This window comes from Siphateles boraxobius, unplaced genomic scaffold (genome assembly GCF_051911475.1).
Source record: "Siphateles boraxobius isolate OS27281-9 unplaced genomic scaffold, OSU_SipBor_1 3, whole genome shotgun sequence".
Classification (NCBI taxonomy): domain Eukaryota; kingdom Metazoa; phylum Chordata; class Actinopteri; order Cypriniformes; family Leuciscidae; genus Siphateles; species Siphateles boraxobius.
The window spans coordinates 3,624,248-3,641,384 of record NW_027508919.1 but is presented as its reverse complement, the minus strand read 5'-3'; the positions used below and the strand labels follow the sequence as shown (position 1 = coordinate 3,641,384).

General features: G+C 37.2%; 1 protein-coding gene across 2 annotated transcripts in view; it reads left to right on the top strand.

The window, feature by feature from the left end:
* The window catches only part of nrg2b (neuregulin 2b), a 76,173-nt gene that overhangs the window by 35,660 nt on the left and 23,376 nt on the right, over positions 1-17,137 (top strand). For both annotated transcript variants that reach the window (XM_077247412.1, XM_077247413.1), the window contains exon 4: positions 13,925-14,045. In XM_077247412.1, the coding sequence (XP_077103527.1) occupies positions 13,925-14,045 (121 nt within the window). The remainder of the gene's footprint in view (positions 1-13,924; positions 14,046-17,137) is intronic.

Sequence of the window (17,137 nt, the reverse complement as noted above, 5' to 3'; positions counted from 1 at the left end):
CTGCTTTAGTCTCTGGAGTATATCACATCAGCTGGAGACATTTGATGTGCCGTGACTGTGTGTGTGTGTGTGTGTGTGTGTGTGTGTGTGTGTGTGTGTGTGTGTGTGTGTGTGTGTGTGTGTGTGTGTGTGTGTGTGTGTGTGTGTGTGTGTGATTGTGTGTGTGTGTGTGTGTGTGTGTGTGTGTGTGTGTGTGTGTGTGTGTGTGTGTGTGTGTGTGTGTGCGTGTGTGTGTGCTAACGCGAGCTCTATCCAGCCTATCTTAAGGGCAGTAATGGTTGAGTGGTTTGAGATAGGGACTTTCTCTCTCTCTCAGCTTTGTACTCCAGCTCTCCACCAAACCCCTCCATTATCTGATGTGTCAGCAGAGTCTCATGGACACAAAGAATGAATGGATGAGCCAGAGAATGAATGAAGTGAATGATTGAGTGAGTAAAAGAAATGAGAGAGTAATTTGGGGATTCATGGTTAATCAAATAAAACCGTAATTATAATTATTATTTTATAATCATATTGATATATATAACCACTAAATGTTTGTCCAAATAGTGCAGCCCTGCAAAGAAGCAAAAAAAAAAATTATTTACAAAATGTTTAATTTTCAGTAAATCTGAAAAATCACAATTATATTTCCCCCCAAATCGTGTAGCCCTATAATAAATTAATTCTAAATAAATATAATGTTTATAAATGATGATTAAGTGAATAAGATAATGAATGAACACAATAAAGAACATTTATGTTAAAAATGTTAAATTATTATTTTTTTTAAAAAATCTAAAGAAACCACATTTTATTTATTTACCTGTATGTCATGTGATCGACATCAGAGAACCATGAAGATGCGAATGTGTTGTTAAATTAATGAAATATTAACTTAAAATTCCTGGGGTACTTCAAGAATATTTTTAAGGTGTCTGACTGACAAAAAAGTTTGGGAATCCCTGAATTAACTGAATTAATGCAAACTCTTTATTGTGTTTTTTTCCCCAATGAACTAATGAATGAATAAATAGTAGAATTAATAATATGAGAGGATATGTCTGGGTCTGCGTATTTAGATTGGTGTGTGTGTGTGTGTGTGTGTGTGTGCGTTTGTGTGTGTGTGTATGTGTGTGTGCGTGTTCCTGTGTTCCGAGTAATTGTTCCAAGTAATTGCCTTATTTAATAATCTGAGATCTATTATGTAGTCAAGTCACTGTGAAAGGTAAAAAGGTCCTTTCAGGATGAGTGTGAGAGATAAAGAGAAAGGGCCCTATTTTAATGATCTAAGCGCATGGTCTAAAGCGAACGGCGCAAGTGCACTTAGGGCGTGTCCGAATCCACTTTTGCTAGTTTAACGACAAGAAAAATGGTTGGCACTCACCCCGCTTGGTCTAAAAGGATTGCCCTTATTCTCTTAATGAGTAATGGGTGTGTTTTGGGCGTAACATGCAATAAACCAATCAGAGTCTCAGATTTTATTCCCTTTAAAAGCCAGTTGCACTCACGCCATGGCGCATTCGCTATTTACATGGCAGAATTTGCAAGCGGAAAAACGGAACGCTTCTCTAGTGAGGAAACGGATCTGCTCGTGCGCGAGGTTAAAGCGCGGGAGTAGACCATCTACGGGACAAAGTGTATGTGCGCTGTGGACCCCCCTATAGGCGGATATTACTAATGCCCCCTTAAATAACAAAAAAATATTGCGGCATTGACTTTAGACCAATTTTTTGTTGGTCAATGCTGCAGTCTATTTCAGTTGCCTCAAAATAGCAACACGCCATCAATGTGCCTGAACACACCTTGGTTTCAGACCAGCTCACCCATGGGCGCACAAATGGGCACAAATGTATTTCCTATTCCTACATGCAGGACATGAAAATGATAACTGCGTCGGGCTGAAACTAGCAAAAAACACTTGCGTTGCGCATGGTGCGTGTGTTTACATGTTCTGTGTGCATGTTCTGTGTGTGTGTGTGCGTGTGTGTGTGTGTGTGTGTGTGTGTGTGTGTGTGTGTGTGTGTGTGTGTGTGTGTGTGTGTGTGTGTGTGTGTGTACAGTGGATAGTTGCAGATAACTATCTGTGCTTAATGAAGATAAACTGTGTCATTTTGGCAGATTCTGCACTCCAGGAACAGCAAGCATTTCAGTCCATAAGTCCACAGATTTCAGCTATATAACAGCACAGACACCGGAGAGACAAAAAGAAAGAGAGGGAGAGATGCTCTAGTGGCCATATGGGGGGTCACCAGGGTACATCTATGCAGTATTTGAGAGCATAGAGCTAAAACAGGACAAAAACTGCGCAAGCTAAAGCAGAACGTCCTTGAAGACAGGTCATTTAGGAGAAGTGTGTGTTTACATCTTTGTGTATATATGTTTGTGTGTGGCGTGAGACCCAGCTGGACTCTGGCCTCTGAATTCTTCAGCTGCAATGCCAAGAGCCTGTCAGATACAAGAGCCAAGTATACTTAACGCAAAATACACACACACACACAGCCGCAACCACAATTGACCCTTTTTGTGCTCTTAAAGGAACAGTGCACCCAAAGGTAAAAAGGCTGTCATGTACTCCCCCTCATGTCATTTCAAAACTGTACAAATTTTGTGTAAGGAAAATGATAAATGTTAATGTTGCGTTTTCCCTTAAGAAGAAAGTTGAGGGTCAAGGTCCAAAAAGGATGGAAAGTATCATAAAACGACCATTAAATTAGCCAACTCGTACATATTCCAAATCTTCTAAAGCCATATACACTACAGTTACTGAAAGAAATGAATACTTTTAATCAGCAAGGATGTATTATGGGTCATTTACATCCAATCTGCAAGCAATCACATCATTACCGCATGGCACAATGAAATTGCTTACTCAACATTTAAATAGTCTGGTTCATTGTTTACTGTAGGCTAGTCCTGAATCCTCCACCTCCCCCAGCTCCACCTGTCTAGATCTGCTACAGGATTAATGTATGTCTACTCATGCAGAAGCAGCATATCTTACGTTCTCACAGCAGCGTGTCTGTGTATCTACTAGCGGTAGCAAGTCCATAGTTGCTCAGCAGCGTAACATATGTGGTTAGTCAAGACCAAATACATTAATGTTGTCATATTCAATAACATGTTAAAACTATTCAGAGAGTGGTCATTATTGAAATATTATTACAAAAGATTTCTATTTTAAATAAAAGCCATTACTCCAGTCTTCAGTGTCACATGATCCTTCGGGAATCATTCAGATGATTTACATGAAAACAATTGTGCTGCTTCATTGTTTTTTGAAACTGATACATTAACAGGATACTTTGAAAAGAGCAGCATTTGTTTGAAATAGAAATCTTTTTTAACATTATAAATGTCTTTACTGTTTACAATTTAGTGCATCCTTGCTGAATAAAAAGTATTAATTTCTTTCAAAACTTTATTGTATATGGTTTTAGAAGATTTGGAATATAGCACATGAGTTGTATGGAATACTTTTATGGTCGTTTTATGATACTTTTTATCCTTTTTGGACCTTTACAGCCCCCATATTTGTAAGGAGAAAAGTAGCATTAACATTAAAAAAAAATTCTCACAAATATCATATAGCATGACAACATTAATTATGGGTGAACTACAGGTACTGTATCTGTTTAATAAATGGCCCTGGTCTTATTTTGCAGGATTCATCAGTGCACATAATTTTGAGATAAAAAATGCCTGCTTTCATAATCTTAATCATGATGTTATCACAATAAATAATTTCTTTTGTCTCTAACTTAATATAAATTCTGTCTTAGAGTCAGATAAACTAATAATATAACAGCCTATATCTAATCTAATTGAAAGTGAAAGTACTGGATGGTTACCCATACCCAGAATTTGTTTTCTGCATTTAACCCATCCAAGTTGGTGCACTCACATTAGTAGTACAAACACACACACACACACACACACACACACACACACACACACACACACACACACACACACACACACACACACACACACACACACACACACACACACACACACACACACACACACACACACACACGTGCCACACTGCATTATTTGGCAATGAATATTTTATTCAAGTCAGAAATACATAATGGAAATAAAATGCATTGCAGATTCCTTATCATGCATCTATATGAAAGAGCGAATCTCACAAAGCCACATGGACACAGGTCATATTAAATTGATGATTCTGGATCCAGTGTTACTGTTGAGATAAATGAGGAATGATTTCACCGTCCAGAGCTCAGCACTGCTTCAGCTAAATGAGTCTGATGCAAGCGCAGACATGAAACAAGCCCCCCCGCCCCTGTACTGTATACCGTCTATGGTTTTTTTTAATTTGTGAAAAAGTATGCTGTATGCATCAGTAAATGGTTCAAACAGTTTTTCACATGACCCCAGTATGTATGTTTAGTACAGCCTCCAATTATTCCATTTCATTCAAACACACTGGAAACTGGTTGAGTACATTGCATCGTGGCATGCAGAATTCAAAGATTTTTGTAATGCAGACCAACTAATTTGACTGTTTTACAATCAAACTATTTTGTCAAACTATTCTATATATATATATATATATATATATATATATATATATTGTTATACATAAAATAACAATATATATATGCTAATACTTTTTGTCTCTATGATAATTGATAATTTCCTTATTTTGGAAGTTGAATTATAATAAAGAACCTGCTAAATAAATACAAAAATTCGTCTGTGCAAATGAACAGTATACACACTGCATAGCACTTTCTTTCAGCAGTACTTTATTGTACAAACCCTTTTTTTAACCCACGTTTTTTTCTCTCTTTCCCGTCACTGGCTCTCCTTCCTGATAATCTGTCTCCTTCAAATCCCCCATTCCTCCACTTCCATTCACTCCCCTCTTCATTAGCCTGTCTCTCCGTCCGTTCTGCTCCCCCTGCATGCAGTTCTGCAGCGTGTGCATGTGTGTGTTCCTGCGTGTATGCTCTCACGGTGGACATGTCTGTAGTGCTGTCTGAATGGGTAGTGCCTGTAAGTGGTTCAATGTCATTGATCGGCGACTGGTTGAGTAGAGTGGATCAGCAGCCCCGTACAGGCCCCCGTGTGACTTACGGCCTTCCCCGCGACCCCCCTTGCTGGGGTGTGAATCATGTTCTCCTGCCTATCCGCATCCATCCGTCGGCTCAGAGCCAAGGCTAATGGAGCTAATATCCTGCCACACCAGGATGGACTACGGGATGGAGGGAAATATGTGCAGTCTTTAAAAGCCCCTCTCTGGATCTATTTAAACAGATGCACTGCCAGTGCAGCACCTGATCAACATTATTGTCTTTTAGTCATAATAATCTATCTATCCGTTTAAAAAACTGCTGCTATATGAATTTGAATTCAGTTCTTTATCACATTTAAATTCACATTGCAATTCTGTATCCTGTTTGCTACCTCAAGTCAAATCCAATTCAAATTCAGGAACTGAATAAAACATTCTTAGTTCAATTCTAATATACCTCCTCTATTTCTCCTATAGTAACGCTTCACTGTGCACGTTCAGTTCAATGGATATTAATGTTTTTTTAGTTGGGATCAATTGCCATTTGTGATTGCTGAATCTGGATTTTTAATAAAGAGAGTAGAGTAGTGGATTTAAATTTGAACATTAAGAGCCAGATTTAACAGCTTGCTCCAGCGCAAACCTTCAGTTGACCTTAGAAAAAACTACTGACAGGATTTACTAAAGATGCCAGTGAAGAATTAGCAATGAAAGGGCGTGGAAAGATATTTTTGCAACTGACCTTATTGCATATGCATTTGTAGAAGTTTACCTCTCAGACACTAAATTTATGGGAGGAGAGTATATAAATGAATCAAGATTTACTAAGGTTTGCGGTAGTCAATTCAATGGAATTTGCGGCATTATTTAATGTGGGGAAAAAGCATGCATTAACCGATTTGCCGCTTGAAATGGCTGCGATAGTTGAGGAGGCACCGCAGAGAACAGACAGTGCTGATAGAAGGGAGAGCATTTTCTCCACTCGTGTTCATTTATTTGGAATACCAGAGGAAGGAACATATTATTTGCCCAGCCATGTCATTTTTAATTTGCTGCTTCTGTGTTCTTATATATATTACATATCATATATTATACGATGTACATCTAAAACATTGAATTGACTGAGGCGCAAAAGGAGGATTGACCACTTTGTGTGTCTCACATGAAACAGTTACAGGCTAATAACATAGCAGCACGATAGCACACACGCTGACACTGCAGAGAAGAGGACATATGCTTGAGACAGATGTAAGGTTGAATGTTAGAGGCGATATATTCTGCTCTCCTCCATTTCCTACTGGAGTGATGTGTGACCTTTAGAGACACGGGCTATTGTGCTCTGTGACATACAGTATCTCCTTCTCACTTGATGCCCCTTTGTTCTCTTTCTCTCTCTCTGCTGTGCTGTGTGTTTGTGTGTGCATGTTAATGAGTTAATTAGCTCGTTATGAAATGGCAAGGCTCAGGTGGTGGGCTGTCCAGTACCAGATCACTCCATGTGGTCTCACCGAAGTGCTGTCTGTCTGCTACCTCACACTAGTGACGTCACATAATTACATCCATATATTGTATTAGGACTAGTTTACACTTGGCATTAACATGTAACCTGTATCCGGATGTTGTCCACATACACATTAAGTGCGTTTACATGCACGTTCTTAACCCGATAATAAGCCGACAACGTGTGTGATCACGAAAACGTGTTAAATCTGTTTCCTTTTCCAATTCGATCGAAACAGCTAGATTTTGCCCGTTACCCCGATTTCATGTAATGTAAACAAATTAACTTGCGTTCTATCGGCTTATTAAAGTGCACATGTGTGATATTTGACTGAAAAGTGTCCTTATACGGCAGATTTAAGCGCATCCAGCCACAGCAAGTGTTTTGAGGTAGGGGAGGAGAAATATATTGCAAACTCTGATTTTTTCTTAACCCAAAAAATATAAAAAATATAAATCATCTCAAAACTCATCTAGTGCAGCCCAATAGACAAGTGGTACAGTTGAAGAAACTTCAAATACGAGAGGAGAATGAGTCTTTGCAAGTTTCCTGCTGACGTTTTGAAATGCTCTGGTTTTTAATGCTTTATTTAACATTACAACTCACATAATATACGGAACAAAACACGTGGAGGCTTACATTTAGACGTCACCACTAGGAAATAACGTGTTTTTTTTTTTTTTACGTGTCTTGTAAACGTGGTTACTTGCATTGCCGGGTTATTGATTTGCATGTAAACTAGTAAATCGATAAAACCGGTAAATCGCTAAAAGTGCATACTTGGGTAAACTGATTTTTGGTAGTAATCAGCATATTGGTGTGCATGTTAACGTGCTCATTGAAAAGACAAGTGTAAATGCATTGTGATCGGATCTCACAATTGTCTGTAATTGCAATATAGCCATTGTATCTGCATTCACAAGTCGACATCACAACATCATGGGAGTTGCTGCACGTAGCTGGGTGTTTTTGCGAGACAATCGAGGAGGAGTAGAATGCATATATAGATGAAAGTTTGCTATCGAAAGTTGCACAACCATTCATTGTCTGTAAAGGACCCGTTTGGACCCATTTGTCTCTTACTGTTTCAATCATGGCATCTTTGCAAACTATTATTGTTTGCAACCTCCTCCTCTTTGTTTTATGAGATTTGAAACGCGTACTGTAGCACCGTGACTGAAAACTATTTTTAATAGAAACCCCAGCACTTCAGGTCGACTTTGCACCGGGGCCATTTTACCTTTAAATATTGCGTTGGAAACAGAGATCCGATCAGTTATCCAGATATAGAAGCCGATTGATGTTGACAAGTGTAAACGCGATCTGCTCGATCGACTCACACATGAAGCTTTCACACAGCTTTACACATGAACACTAATCTTTGAGATAAATGCATAATAATAATAATGCATGTAGAGCTTTTTCCTGTTCACTTCCTGTTTACATTTTTATTTTTTCTCTGGATCCTGAGAGTGTTATACAGGCTACACATAATTTTATTTAACACCACCACATAACTGATTATAAGATTTCATTGTAATGAATATTGGCTGTTCAGTTCAGTTTGTGTACATATTGTATGCCGTTGATGAAGAATAGAGGCAAAACTTGGTTTATGAACAGACTGGCTTAGGCAACAAAACTATATTTCCCATGATTCTTTGGGGCAGCATAATGTGTTTTTTATTGTGTCCCAGTAGAAGTTTCTTTCACTCTTTTTTCTTTATTTTATTTTGACATAATAAGGAAAACTCTCTGAATTGTCTATTATAGTTGTGACATCAAATATGATGGAAGACAACTCTAAAGTGAAAGTTTTTGTGAAGTTGTTTTTATTTTTACTGCTTTTTTTAGTAATATCAAGGTTTTGTGTGCAACTGAGTTTATTTTCAACTAAAGCTACTCATGCTTGGCCAGTTCGCTTCATGCTCATTAATAAACTATTGTTAAATACCATACAAACCACACATTTTGGCAACTTGAAAGCATGATATGCTGTAATGATAACTGTGAAGTAGGATTGGATCCTATCAGGTGCATTTGCTTAAATCTCTGCCTGAGCTGTGAGGAGCCAGATTTACTGAGATGTGATCAGATCAAATATGTGACTGGAGTGATTTTATGGCACTAGAACATTTTGTTGGCTCACTTTGACGTCACTAATTAGTACACAGGAGGAAAGACTCACTATGGCTGAGGGACTACAGAAGTACACTCTCTGCTTACACACACACACACACACACACACACACACACACACACACACACACACACACACACACACACACACACACACACACACACACACACACACACACACACACACACACACATACACACACACACATACACATACACACACACACACACACACAGGCATTGTGCTTATAGCACCACCGGTGTCTTAGGAGTGGAAGTTCAATAATAGCAGGTACTGTATGTGAATCTCATATTAAAGTGTAACTTAGCCGATTTTCAACCTGATTTGTATTGTTACAATGTCGATAGTATATGTAAATGAACAATGTTTACTCGTTCTCCATGTTGCTTGGACGGAGATATTCACGTTTATTTATCAGCAAAAGTCTGCCGAAAGCATCTTTTGATAGCTCAAGGGCTTTTGTAAAAACTACAGATTATACATTTTTGTGTCCCCGGCCACGGACAGTCGGATCGACAGAGGGTTATTAATAGAACAGTTAGTGCAATAGGTTTATCCCTGAAAATTGTATAATACTTTGTCTACTCTTTAAACAAGATTATGGTAAAAAATAGAACACTATGGCAACAGCTTTCTTGTACAAGTCGACGTTTTGCTTCGCGAGGTTGGGCATAACTGACAGAACAGCAGGTTCTTTCAGTTTTTCCCCTCCGTTAGGCCCACAGCACTGTGTTCACATTCATCCAGTTTGAAATCTTGACTAAAGATACAGGTTTTTCAGATTTTCAGTCATGGTGTTGTCTAGATATTTATGATTCATTGCAGCCTTTAGTCGCTGCCTACAACGCGCTGGATTATTCACTGGGAAACGAAAGTAAATATCACTCCCGCTAAATGTTTACTCTTTGAATTCTTGCACCCGGGAACAATACAAGTCGACACCATTATGACTAAAAGTTTACTAAGAAGCATTTTCTACTAAAGTAAGGTGCTATTTGACTCTGGTAAGCATATCCTTTGCAGACTGGTGGGAGTGGCCTTGGACGGCAACATGCCCAGTGCCAGTGTTGGGAAAGTTCACTTTCTACTTGAACTAGTTCAAAGTTCAGTTCACAAATTTTATAATGAACTAGTTCAGTTCATAGTTGATACTTCACAATTTTGAACTAAGTTCACGGTTCCAAAAAATGAACTAGTTCATAGTTCTTTTTTCCCATATGTTGCTGCAAGCTTTTTTTTTTTTAATTATTGCCACAACCCATATACAACCAAAGACAGCGGTTTTTTTATCGGCGGGCAAAGTTTGCACAGAAATGTAAGATTTTTCCCATCCTCACCGTCTTAAAACTGATCATACGATACGACGCCTCCTCGCTGCTTTGCATGTACAGTATGTATCATGCTGCTTTTTGTTTTGATGACGCATGCGGCGGCCGCGGTGCGACACTGGTGGCTTGTGTTGCCAGATTGGGTGGTTTTTTTCGCTACATATTAAGGCCTGTTTACGTGTGTTTTATCCGGGTTTTCGTCTGGAAGACTCTATAGAAATCTGGCACTCTATTGAACGAAGTTAAACTGAGAGAGCCTGCGTTCACCGACACCAGAATGAACGCGTTCACAATAAGGTTCATCAGGCAGTAATACAGTACCTTCAGTTCACGTTCGCCCAAAATATGAACGAGTTCATGAACTATCGTTCAATGAACGCGTTCAGGCACAACACTGCCCAGTGCATTATGGGTGTTGACGTTTTCCTACATATTTGGCAAAAGGAAAGATAACAGCCTTTTTTCTTTGTTTTCTCCAGATAGCACAGATAAAAAAAATCACCTTTCTGCTTCATAGGCAGCCAAGATTTATTGAAATGCCATTTTGCCAGCGGTGAATTATCCCTTTAATCAACACATCCCAGCTCTTCTGCACACGCCATATGTGTTTCTCTCACAGTAACACACACATTCACACATTCAATTTGGGACAGGGCTTTAGACATCGGCTATTTTCAGAATAGCATACTTGCATACTACTTTTATCATTTGTGCAGTATATATTATGTTATTATGTATACTATGTACAGTATGCACATTTTCTGTATGGAAATAACTACCTTCATAAGGCAGAAGTTATTACATTGCTTGTAATTAGATTAAATAGAATCAGACCACTTTAAAAATATTATTGATAATGATAAATAAAATCCAGTGTGATGTTATTGTGTTTTCTTTCCTTAAAAATTAACTGAATATGTAAAGGCATTCTTTTTTTATCTTTTGTCAGCATTATCTTTTTTTTAATAAAGGCACTTTTGTAAATTACAAGAAGAAATTATGACAAAAAAAAATTGTTTTATATTGTTTCACATTACCCCTGGAAGTTCACATATAACTGGTTAGGAATCACAGACCTACCATATTTGCCACAATGTGCAGTATTCATCAGAGCACACTATGTTCAATACTGCATCCCACAATGCCGAGGTTCTCAAACTGGCAAAGCAGAGCTGTTGGAAGAGGGTGTGAAATTATTTATTGTCATCAGGAAAAAGCGACCGTAAATACTTACATAGCATATCAGCAAATGTGTTCGGGAATGTATAAATCCTATTTACATAAATATTCAAAGACTTTCCTGTAACAATAACATTGTTTTGGTCGGTTGCCATGGATTTCATCAGAGTTGTTCCATTCTCCACAGACAGGAGCACTGCAGGCGGTTCTCTTAATCTGTGACTCGTGAGGGAAGGAGTTGTGGTCATGACAGTCTGTCAACATCCGCGTATAAAAATGCACAAAGCATATGACGTCAGTTTGAGAACCTCTGCCACAATGCAATGGGCATTTGCAGCAATAATGTTGAACATCTCTTCCATGACTCTTACTGCTAAAGTTAGGACATTTTTACTCAAATCCTAATAAAAATGTTGTTTTTTTTCTTATAACAGAACACCTTTCAATTAAACATGCAATATAATGAGGTCATGCGACAACAATGCAGTATACCACTGTTTGAAATGTTGGTTACACTATTTTAAGGTGCCTTTGTTACAGTTTAATTATACATTTAAGTACTTTAGTAATATAAATTAGCTGTACGTACTTACTATAGGTATAATAAAAGAGTGGATTATGTATAATAAAAGATTGGATGCTGCACACTGGTGGTGGTTGAGGGGTATGATATCATTGTAATGCGTTCTGGGTGTAACAGTAGTAATGCGCTATATAAATGCCTCATTCGTTTATTCATTCATTTATAATTAATTCTGCTTCACATAGGCCTACTATTTTTAATAGGCAGTATGCAGTATAAACTGTGCAGTATCGAGCAAGCAATAATTAGTAAACCATTCAAAGTAGTCTTAATCAACTGTGATCTCCTTGAGTTTTTATTGTAATTTGACATTCTTAGACTAAATTGTATTAAAATAAGAAAAGAACGATATACTTCAAAGATGATGACTGGACATGCAACATAATGAGGGCATGTATTGTAGCTTACTGGTTAAAATATTTATTGCATACAAAAATATTTATTTTTATACAGTTTTTGCACAAGGCCTATATTGTTGCAAAACTACTGTATAATTTTTTTATTAATATAAAAAAATTGTTTGATCTGTTATATTGCATATGTAAAATATTTATTGCATACTGAATGCAGTTTCACATACTGTTTTCAAAGATAAGCATGCTATTATAACACACCCCCCCCCTCTTTATATTTGTCACTCTTGACTGTTTTCCTTTGACTATCTCCGTCTGGCTCTTTGTCTGGGCATTTGAATCATGGATTCCCCGTGTCTCTGGCTGCAGAGATCCAGATGTGATGTGCTGCTGTTTTCAGCATGCAGTTTGATTCTGCGTGACTCTGACACACTGCAGAAAATCTAAAACCTCGGCGTGGATGCGAGCCAGTGATGCCTGTGAGAACATCCTCCCATCTGCCATGTGTTTTTGGCAGTGTGTGTCTCACTCTAGTTTATATACAGAATGATACAGTGTTTTGTGGAACAGTGTGTGTGGCTGCAGTTTCAGTTCTGTTGCCATGTTGGAGAAATATTTAGCAGTGTTGTAGATGGATACAGGAATGATTCTGATACTCTGATGTTAATCGAAGAGTTCATCTAAAAAGGCTGTCGTTATTTTCTCACCCTTATGATACTTAAAGAGTTAGTTCACCCAAAAATGAAAATTCTGTCAGTATTTATTCACCCTCATGTTGTTCCAACCCCGTAAGACCTTCGTTCATCTTCGGAACACGAATTAAGATATTTTTGATGAAATCTGAGAGCTGGATCACTCCTCCATAGGCTTCTTCAGGGATTGAAACTTGCCAGCCTGAAAAGTTATTAAAGACATCGTTAAAATAGTCCAAGTGACTACAGTGGCTCAATCTTAAGTTTATCAAGCGACGAGAATACTTTTTGTGCGAAAAAACAAACAAAAAAAGACTTTATTTCAACTATTCATTTCCTTCTCTTTGGGCCTCGAGTCAGTTAACGTAGTGTGATTGCGTAGAGCTACGTCACACGTAGGCTCACTATTGGCCGACGCTGGTCATGTGTGTTATGTGTGTGACGTACAACAACAGAAGCGCTGCGCTGTTACACTAGTGAACTGACTCGAGGCCCAGAGAGAAGGAAATGAATAGTTGAAAGTCGTTATTTTTGTTTATATATTACAATATATTACAAAAAGTATTCTCGTCACTTGATAAACAGATTGAGCCACTGTAGTCACTTGGACTATTTTAACGATGTCTTTAATAACTTTTCGGGGAACAAGTTTCAATCCCTGAAAAAGCCTATGGAGGAGTGATCCAGCTCTCAGATTTCATCAAAAATATCTTAATTCGTGTTCCGAAGATGAATGAAGGTCTTACGGGGTTGGAACAACATGAGGGTGAGTAAATACTGACAGAATTTTCATTTATGGGTGAACTATCCCTTTAATGCTTTAGTGTCTTTATTGAACCTTGAAAGCTTCAGTTTCCATGGAAGAAAGAATGAGTTTGGAACGATAATAAATGATGACAGAATTGTAAAGTTCGAGTGAACTGTTTCTTTAAGTTACTCTGAAGTCTGAAGTTACTCTAGTTTGAAATATACTGTGCAGTTTGTTCATATTTCAATCTGAACACTGAGACGTTTTTCACAATGTCAACTAATGTACTGTATAATGCTCATCTCTGACTTTCTGTGTGTGTGTGTGTGTGTGTGTGTGTCCGTATGTTTCTATAGTAACCACCACATTGTCTCCGGGCTCAAGTCATGCCAGGAAGTGCAATGAAACTGAGAAGACACACTGCGTTAACGGTGGAGACTGTTATTTCATACATGGTATAAATCAGCTGTCCTGCAAGTAAGTTACACACATTCATAACACATTCCTTTTATCTGATCTCACTTTGATAATACCTAAACCTTTCTTACTACAAATGGAGTAGTTGAAACATTGCTTTGACATTGCTTTCAGACTCCAAACAGGGATGTCAAATTAACATTTTAATCTAGATTAAAACTATAAAATAAATTATGCACCAAAAATTGTTTTTTTAAACTTCAATCTAAACATATTTTTTATTATAGTTTTTAATTTGTATCTAAGCTTCGTAAGTTTTATAAGATTTATATTCTAATATTTATGTTTTATTTTAGCATAATTTCAATTACAGAAAACCACTTTCTGGAAATACCCTTTATATTGTGTGTAATATGATTATGGGTAATTTGTACTGATAAATCAAATGCGTTAAAGGAATAGTTCACCCAAAAATTAAAACTATCCTATAATTTACATATCCTGGCTCTTCCCAGCTTTGAAATGACATTGAATAGATTTAAAAGTCTTAAAAGTAAAAGAAAGCAATACGACTCGGGTTAGTAAATGCCTTCTGAATTGAAACAATGGGGTTTTTGTAGGAAAAATATCCAGATTTAAAACTATAAACTACAATCACTGGCTTGGATGTCTTGAGGGTGAGTAAATTATGGCATAATTTAAATTTTTAGGTGAACTATTCCTTTAAGAAGTACACTAAGAGCAGTTATATGAATGTATTTGAATTTCATTCCATTTTAGTTCCTTTAAACTCACATTCAAAACTCCAGTTTTACATTCTGTTTGCTGCCTCAATTCAAATTCAGGAATTTAATAAAACATTTTATTAATGTCTACATGGTGCGGCACAGGATCCTGAAACTGTCTTAAGTTATAATTGTTTGGACCTTTGCTGGGAAAGAAATGTTGAGACTCTTGAAACTTTAATTGAACAGTGCTGGTCTAGTTCGAGCCAGAGAAATGACAGTGTGTGTGTGTGAAGGTCTGGAGGAAGGGGAAAGGGTTTCGCCGTGTGTGTCGTCTGTCAGGTCTGTCGATGTATACTGCCGCGTTATCAATAGTGTGCTGAGTTACTGTTCCCCTGTGATGCCATGGACACAACGCTCCGTTCTTATCAGCCATTTCAGACAGGGCAGCTCAGATTTACGGTGTGTGCGGCAATTTTTTACAGGAAGAGAAACAAAGCCATTAAAGCTGTTTAAAGCTCAAACCCTTGGGGGAGATGTCATCCTTTAACTGTGACTCGTCGAGTCGATCTCTTTAATTTACAGAACAGAGTGTCTGAAGCTGCTTTAAGGGTTAATGGCCCGCAGGGAAGCACGGACTGATTTGGAAATAGTGTGTGTTGCTCTTGGCTTTCTTCACACACTTAAATGCCTGAAAGTTCTTCAACAGCGCTAAAGCTTTACTTCAGAGTACAGGTGGGCGGTATCATGAAAATCTAAATCTTTTACCACGGTATAAGACATGTTATATCATGGTAACAGTATCACAGTAGTTATTTTTGGTGGAGATTCAGTGAAGTAAATCATTTACAAATTAATCGTACTTAATCTCATTGATTATTGTCTATATATATATATATATATATATATATATATATGTATATGTATGTATGTATACATACTGCAATATTTTAATTCTATATATTTATTTATCAAATATAAACATATAAACATTAAAAAGCATAGCAATAGATAGATAGATAGATAGATAGATAGATAGATAGATAGATAGATAGATAGATAGATAGATAGATATAACAGACTACCAGTATATTTTTCAATTATACAGTGCAATATTTTAATTATAAATTTATATATCAGATATAAACATTAAAAAGCATAACATAAGTTATTTATAAATATATAAGAAAAATAAACTGAAAGGAAAAAATCTGGGTGGAATTAAAACAAATTAAAGTACAAAATAAATGTAAGTAATATATGATTAAAATGCTTTATGCAGCTCTTAAATATTTAAAGTCTTTTTATTTAAAGACTGTCATTACACAGCCTGGCTTTAAGGTTCTTGCACACTTACAAACCTTGGATTTTTTCGTATTCGTTATTCAGTCTCTGAATTGTCTAAATACCTATCAAAATGCTTGCTACGAATGCGAAAAAAACAGAAAATCTAACCCGATCCGATTTTTTTTTATTACTGACGAAAGTTTTGGCGGCATAACATGAGGTCGTATTTCTTTTTTAGCATGCAAAAATTTCGGTGTGCAAGGACCTTTACTCCTTAAAACCATAAAGTTGGGGTTTTATTTAGTAAATGACCATTTATGAATATTGAAGTTAATTAAAACTCTTTTTACCTTTTTTAGGATAAGTAGTGGAGCCAAAAAGTACATTTTCCCACAGGAGAAATTAACAAAACAGCAGAAATTGTTTTATTAACAAATTTAGCACAAAAATGTTGACCGCAGTATTAAAGGTAGGCTACATTTTTTACAGTATATATATACGGTATGTCATACCTCCCACCCGTATTTCCAAGACAATACCTTAAGATGTCATCTCTGTGTGTGTGTGTGTGTGTGTGTGTGTGTGTGTGTGTGTGTGTGTGTGTGTGTGTGTGTGTGTGTGTGTGTGTGTGTGTGTGTGTGTGTGTGTGTGTGTGTGTGTGTGTGTGTGTGTGTGTGTTACTGTAGCTCCTAAAGCAGATGAAATGCAGTCTGTCCCATTGACCTCTGCAGTAAATTCTGCAGACAGGATGAATTCCCCAGTAGAACTGAACTCTAAAATAGCCTCAGTATATAAATAATAAAAACTTGTGAAGAAGCTTTTGGCACCATTATGAAGCTTTTAGGGACTTTATTTTGCTCCTGTTTGTCTCAGGACGTCCTCCTCATTAACCTGAGGTCTTCTAGACGATCACAGAAGTGGAACTGATTGGCATTTTATGAGGAAGTAAAGATGTAAAGCTCAAATTAGGTTTGATTATGTTTGATCTACAGTCGGCCCAAAGAGTATTTGGACACCTACGGCATGCTTAAAATTGCATGAATTTTATTGCATTAGATCACATAGTCAAGCAATTCAAGTGATATCTGTACATAAATGATGCTACTATTAAGCACCGAGTAGACAGTGAAACATCTGTGT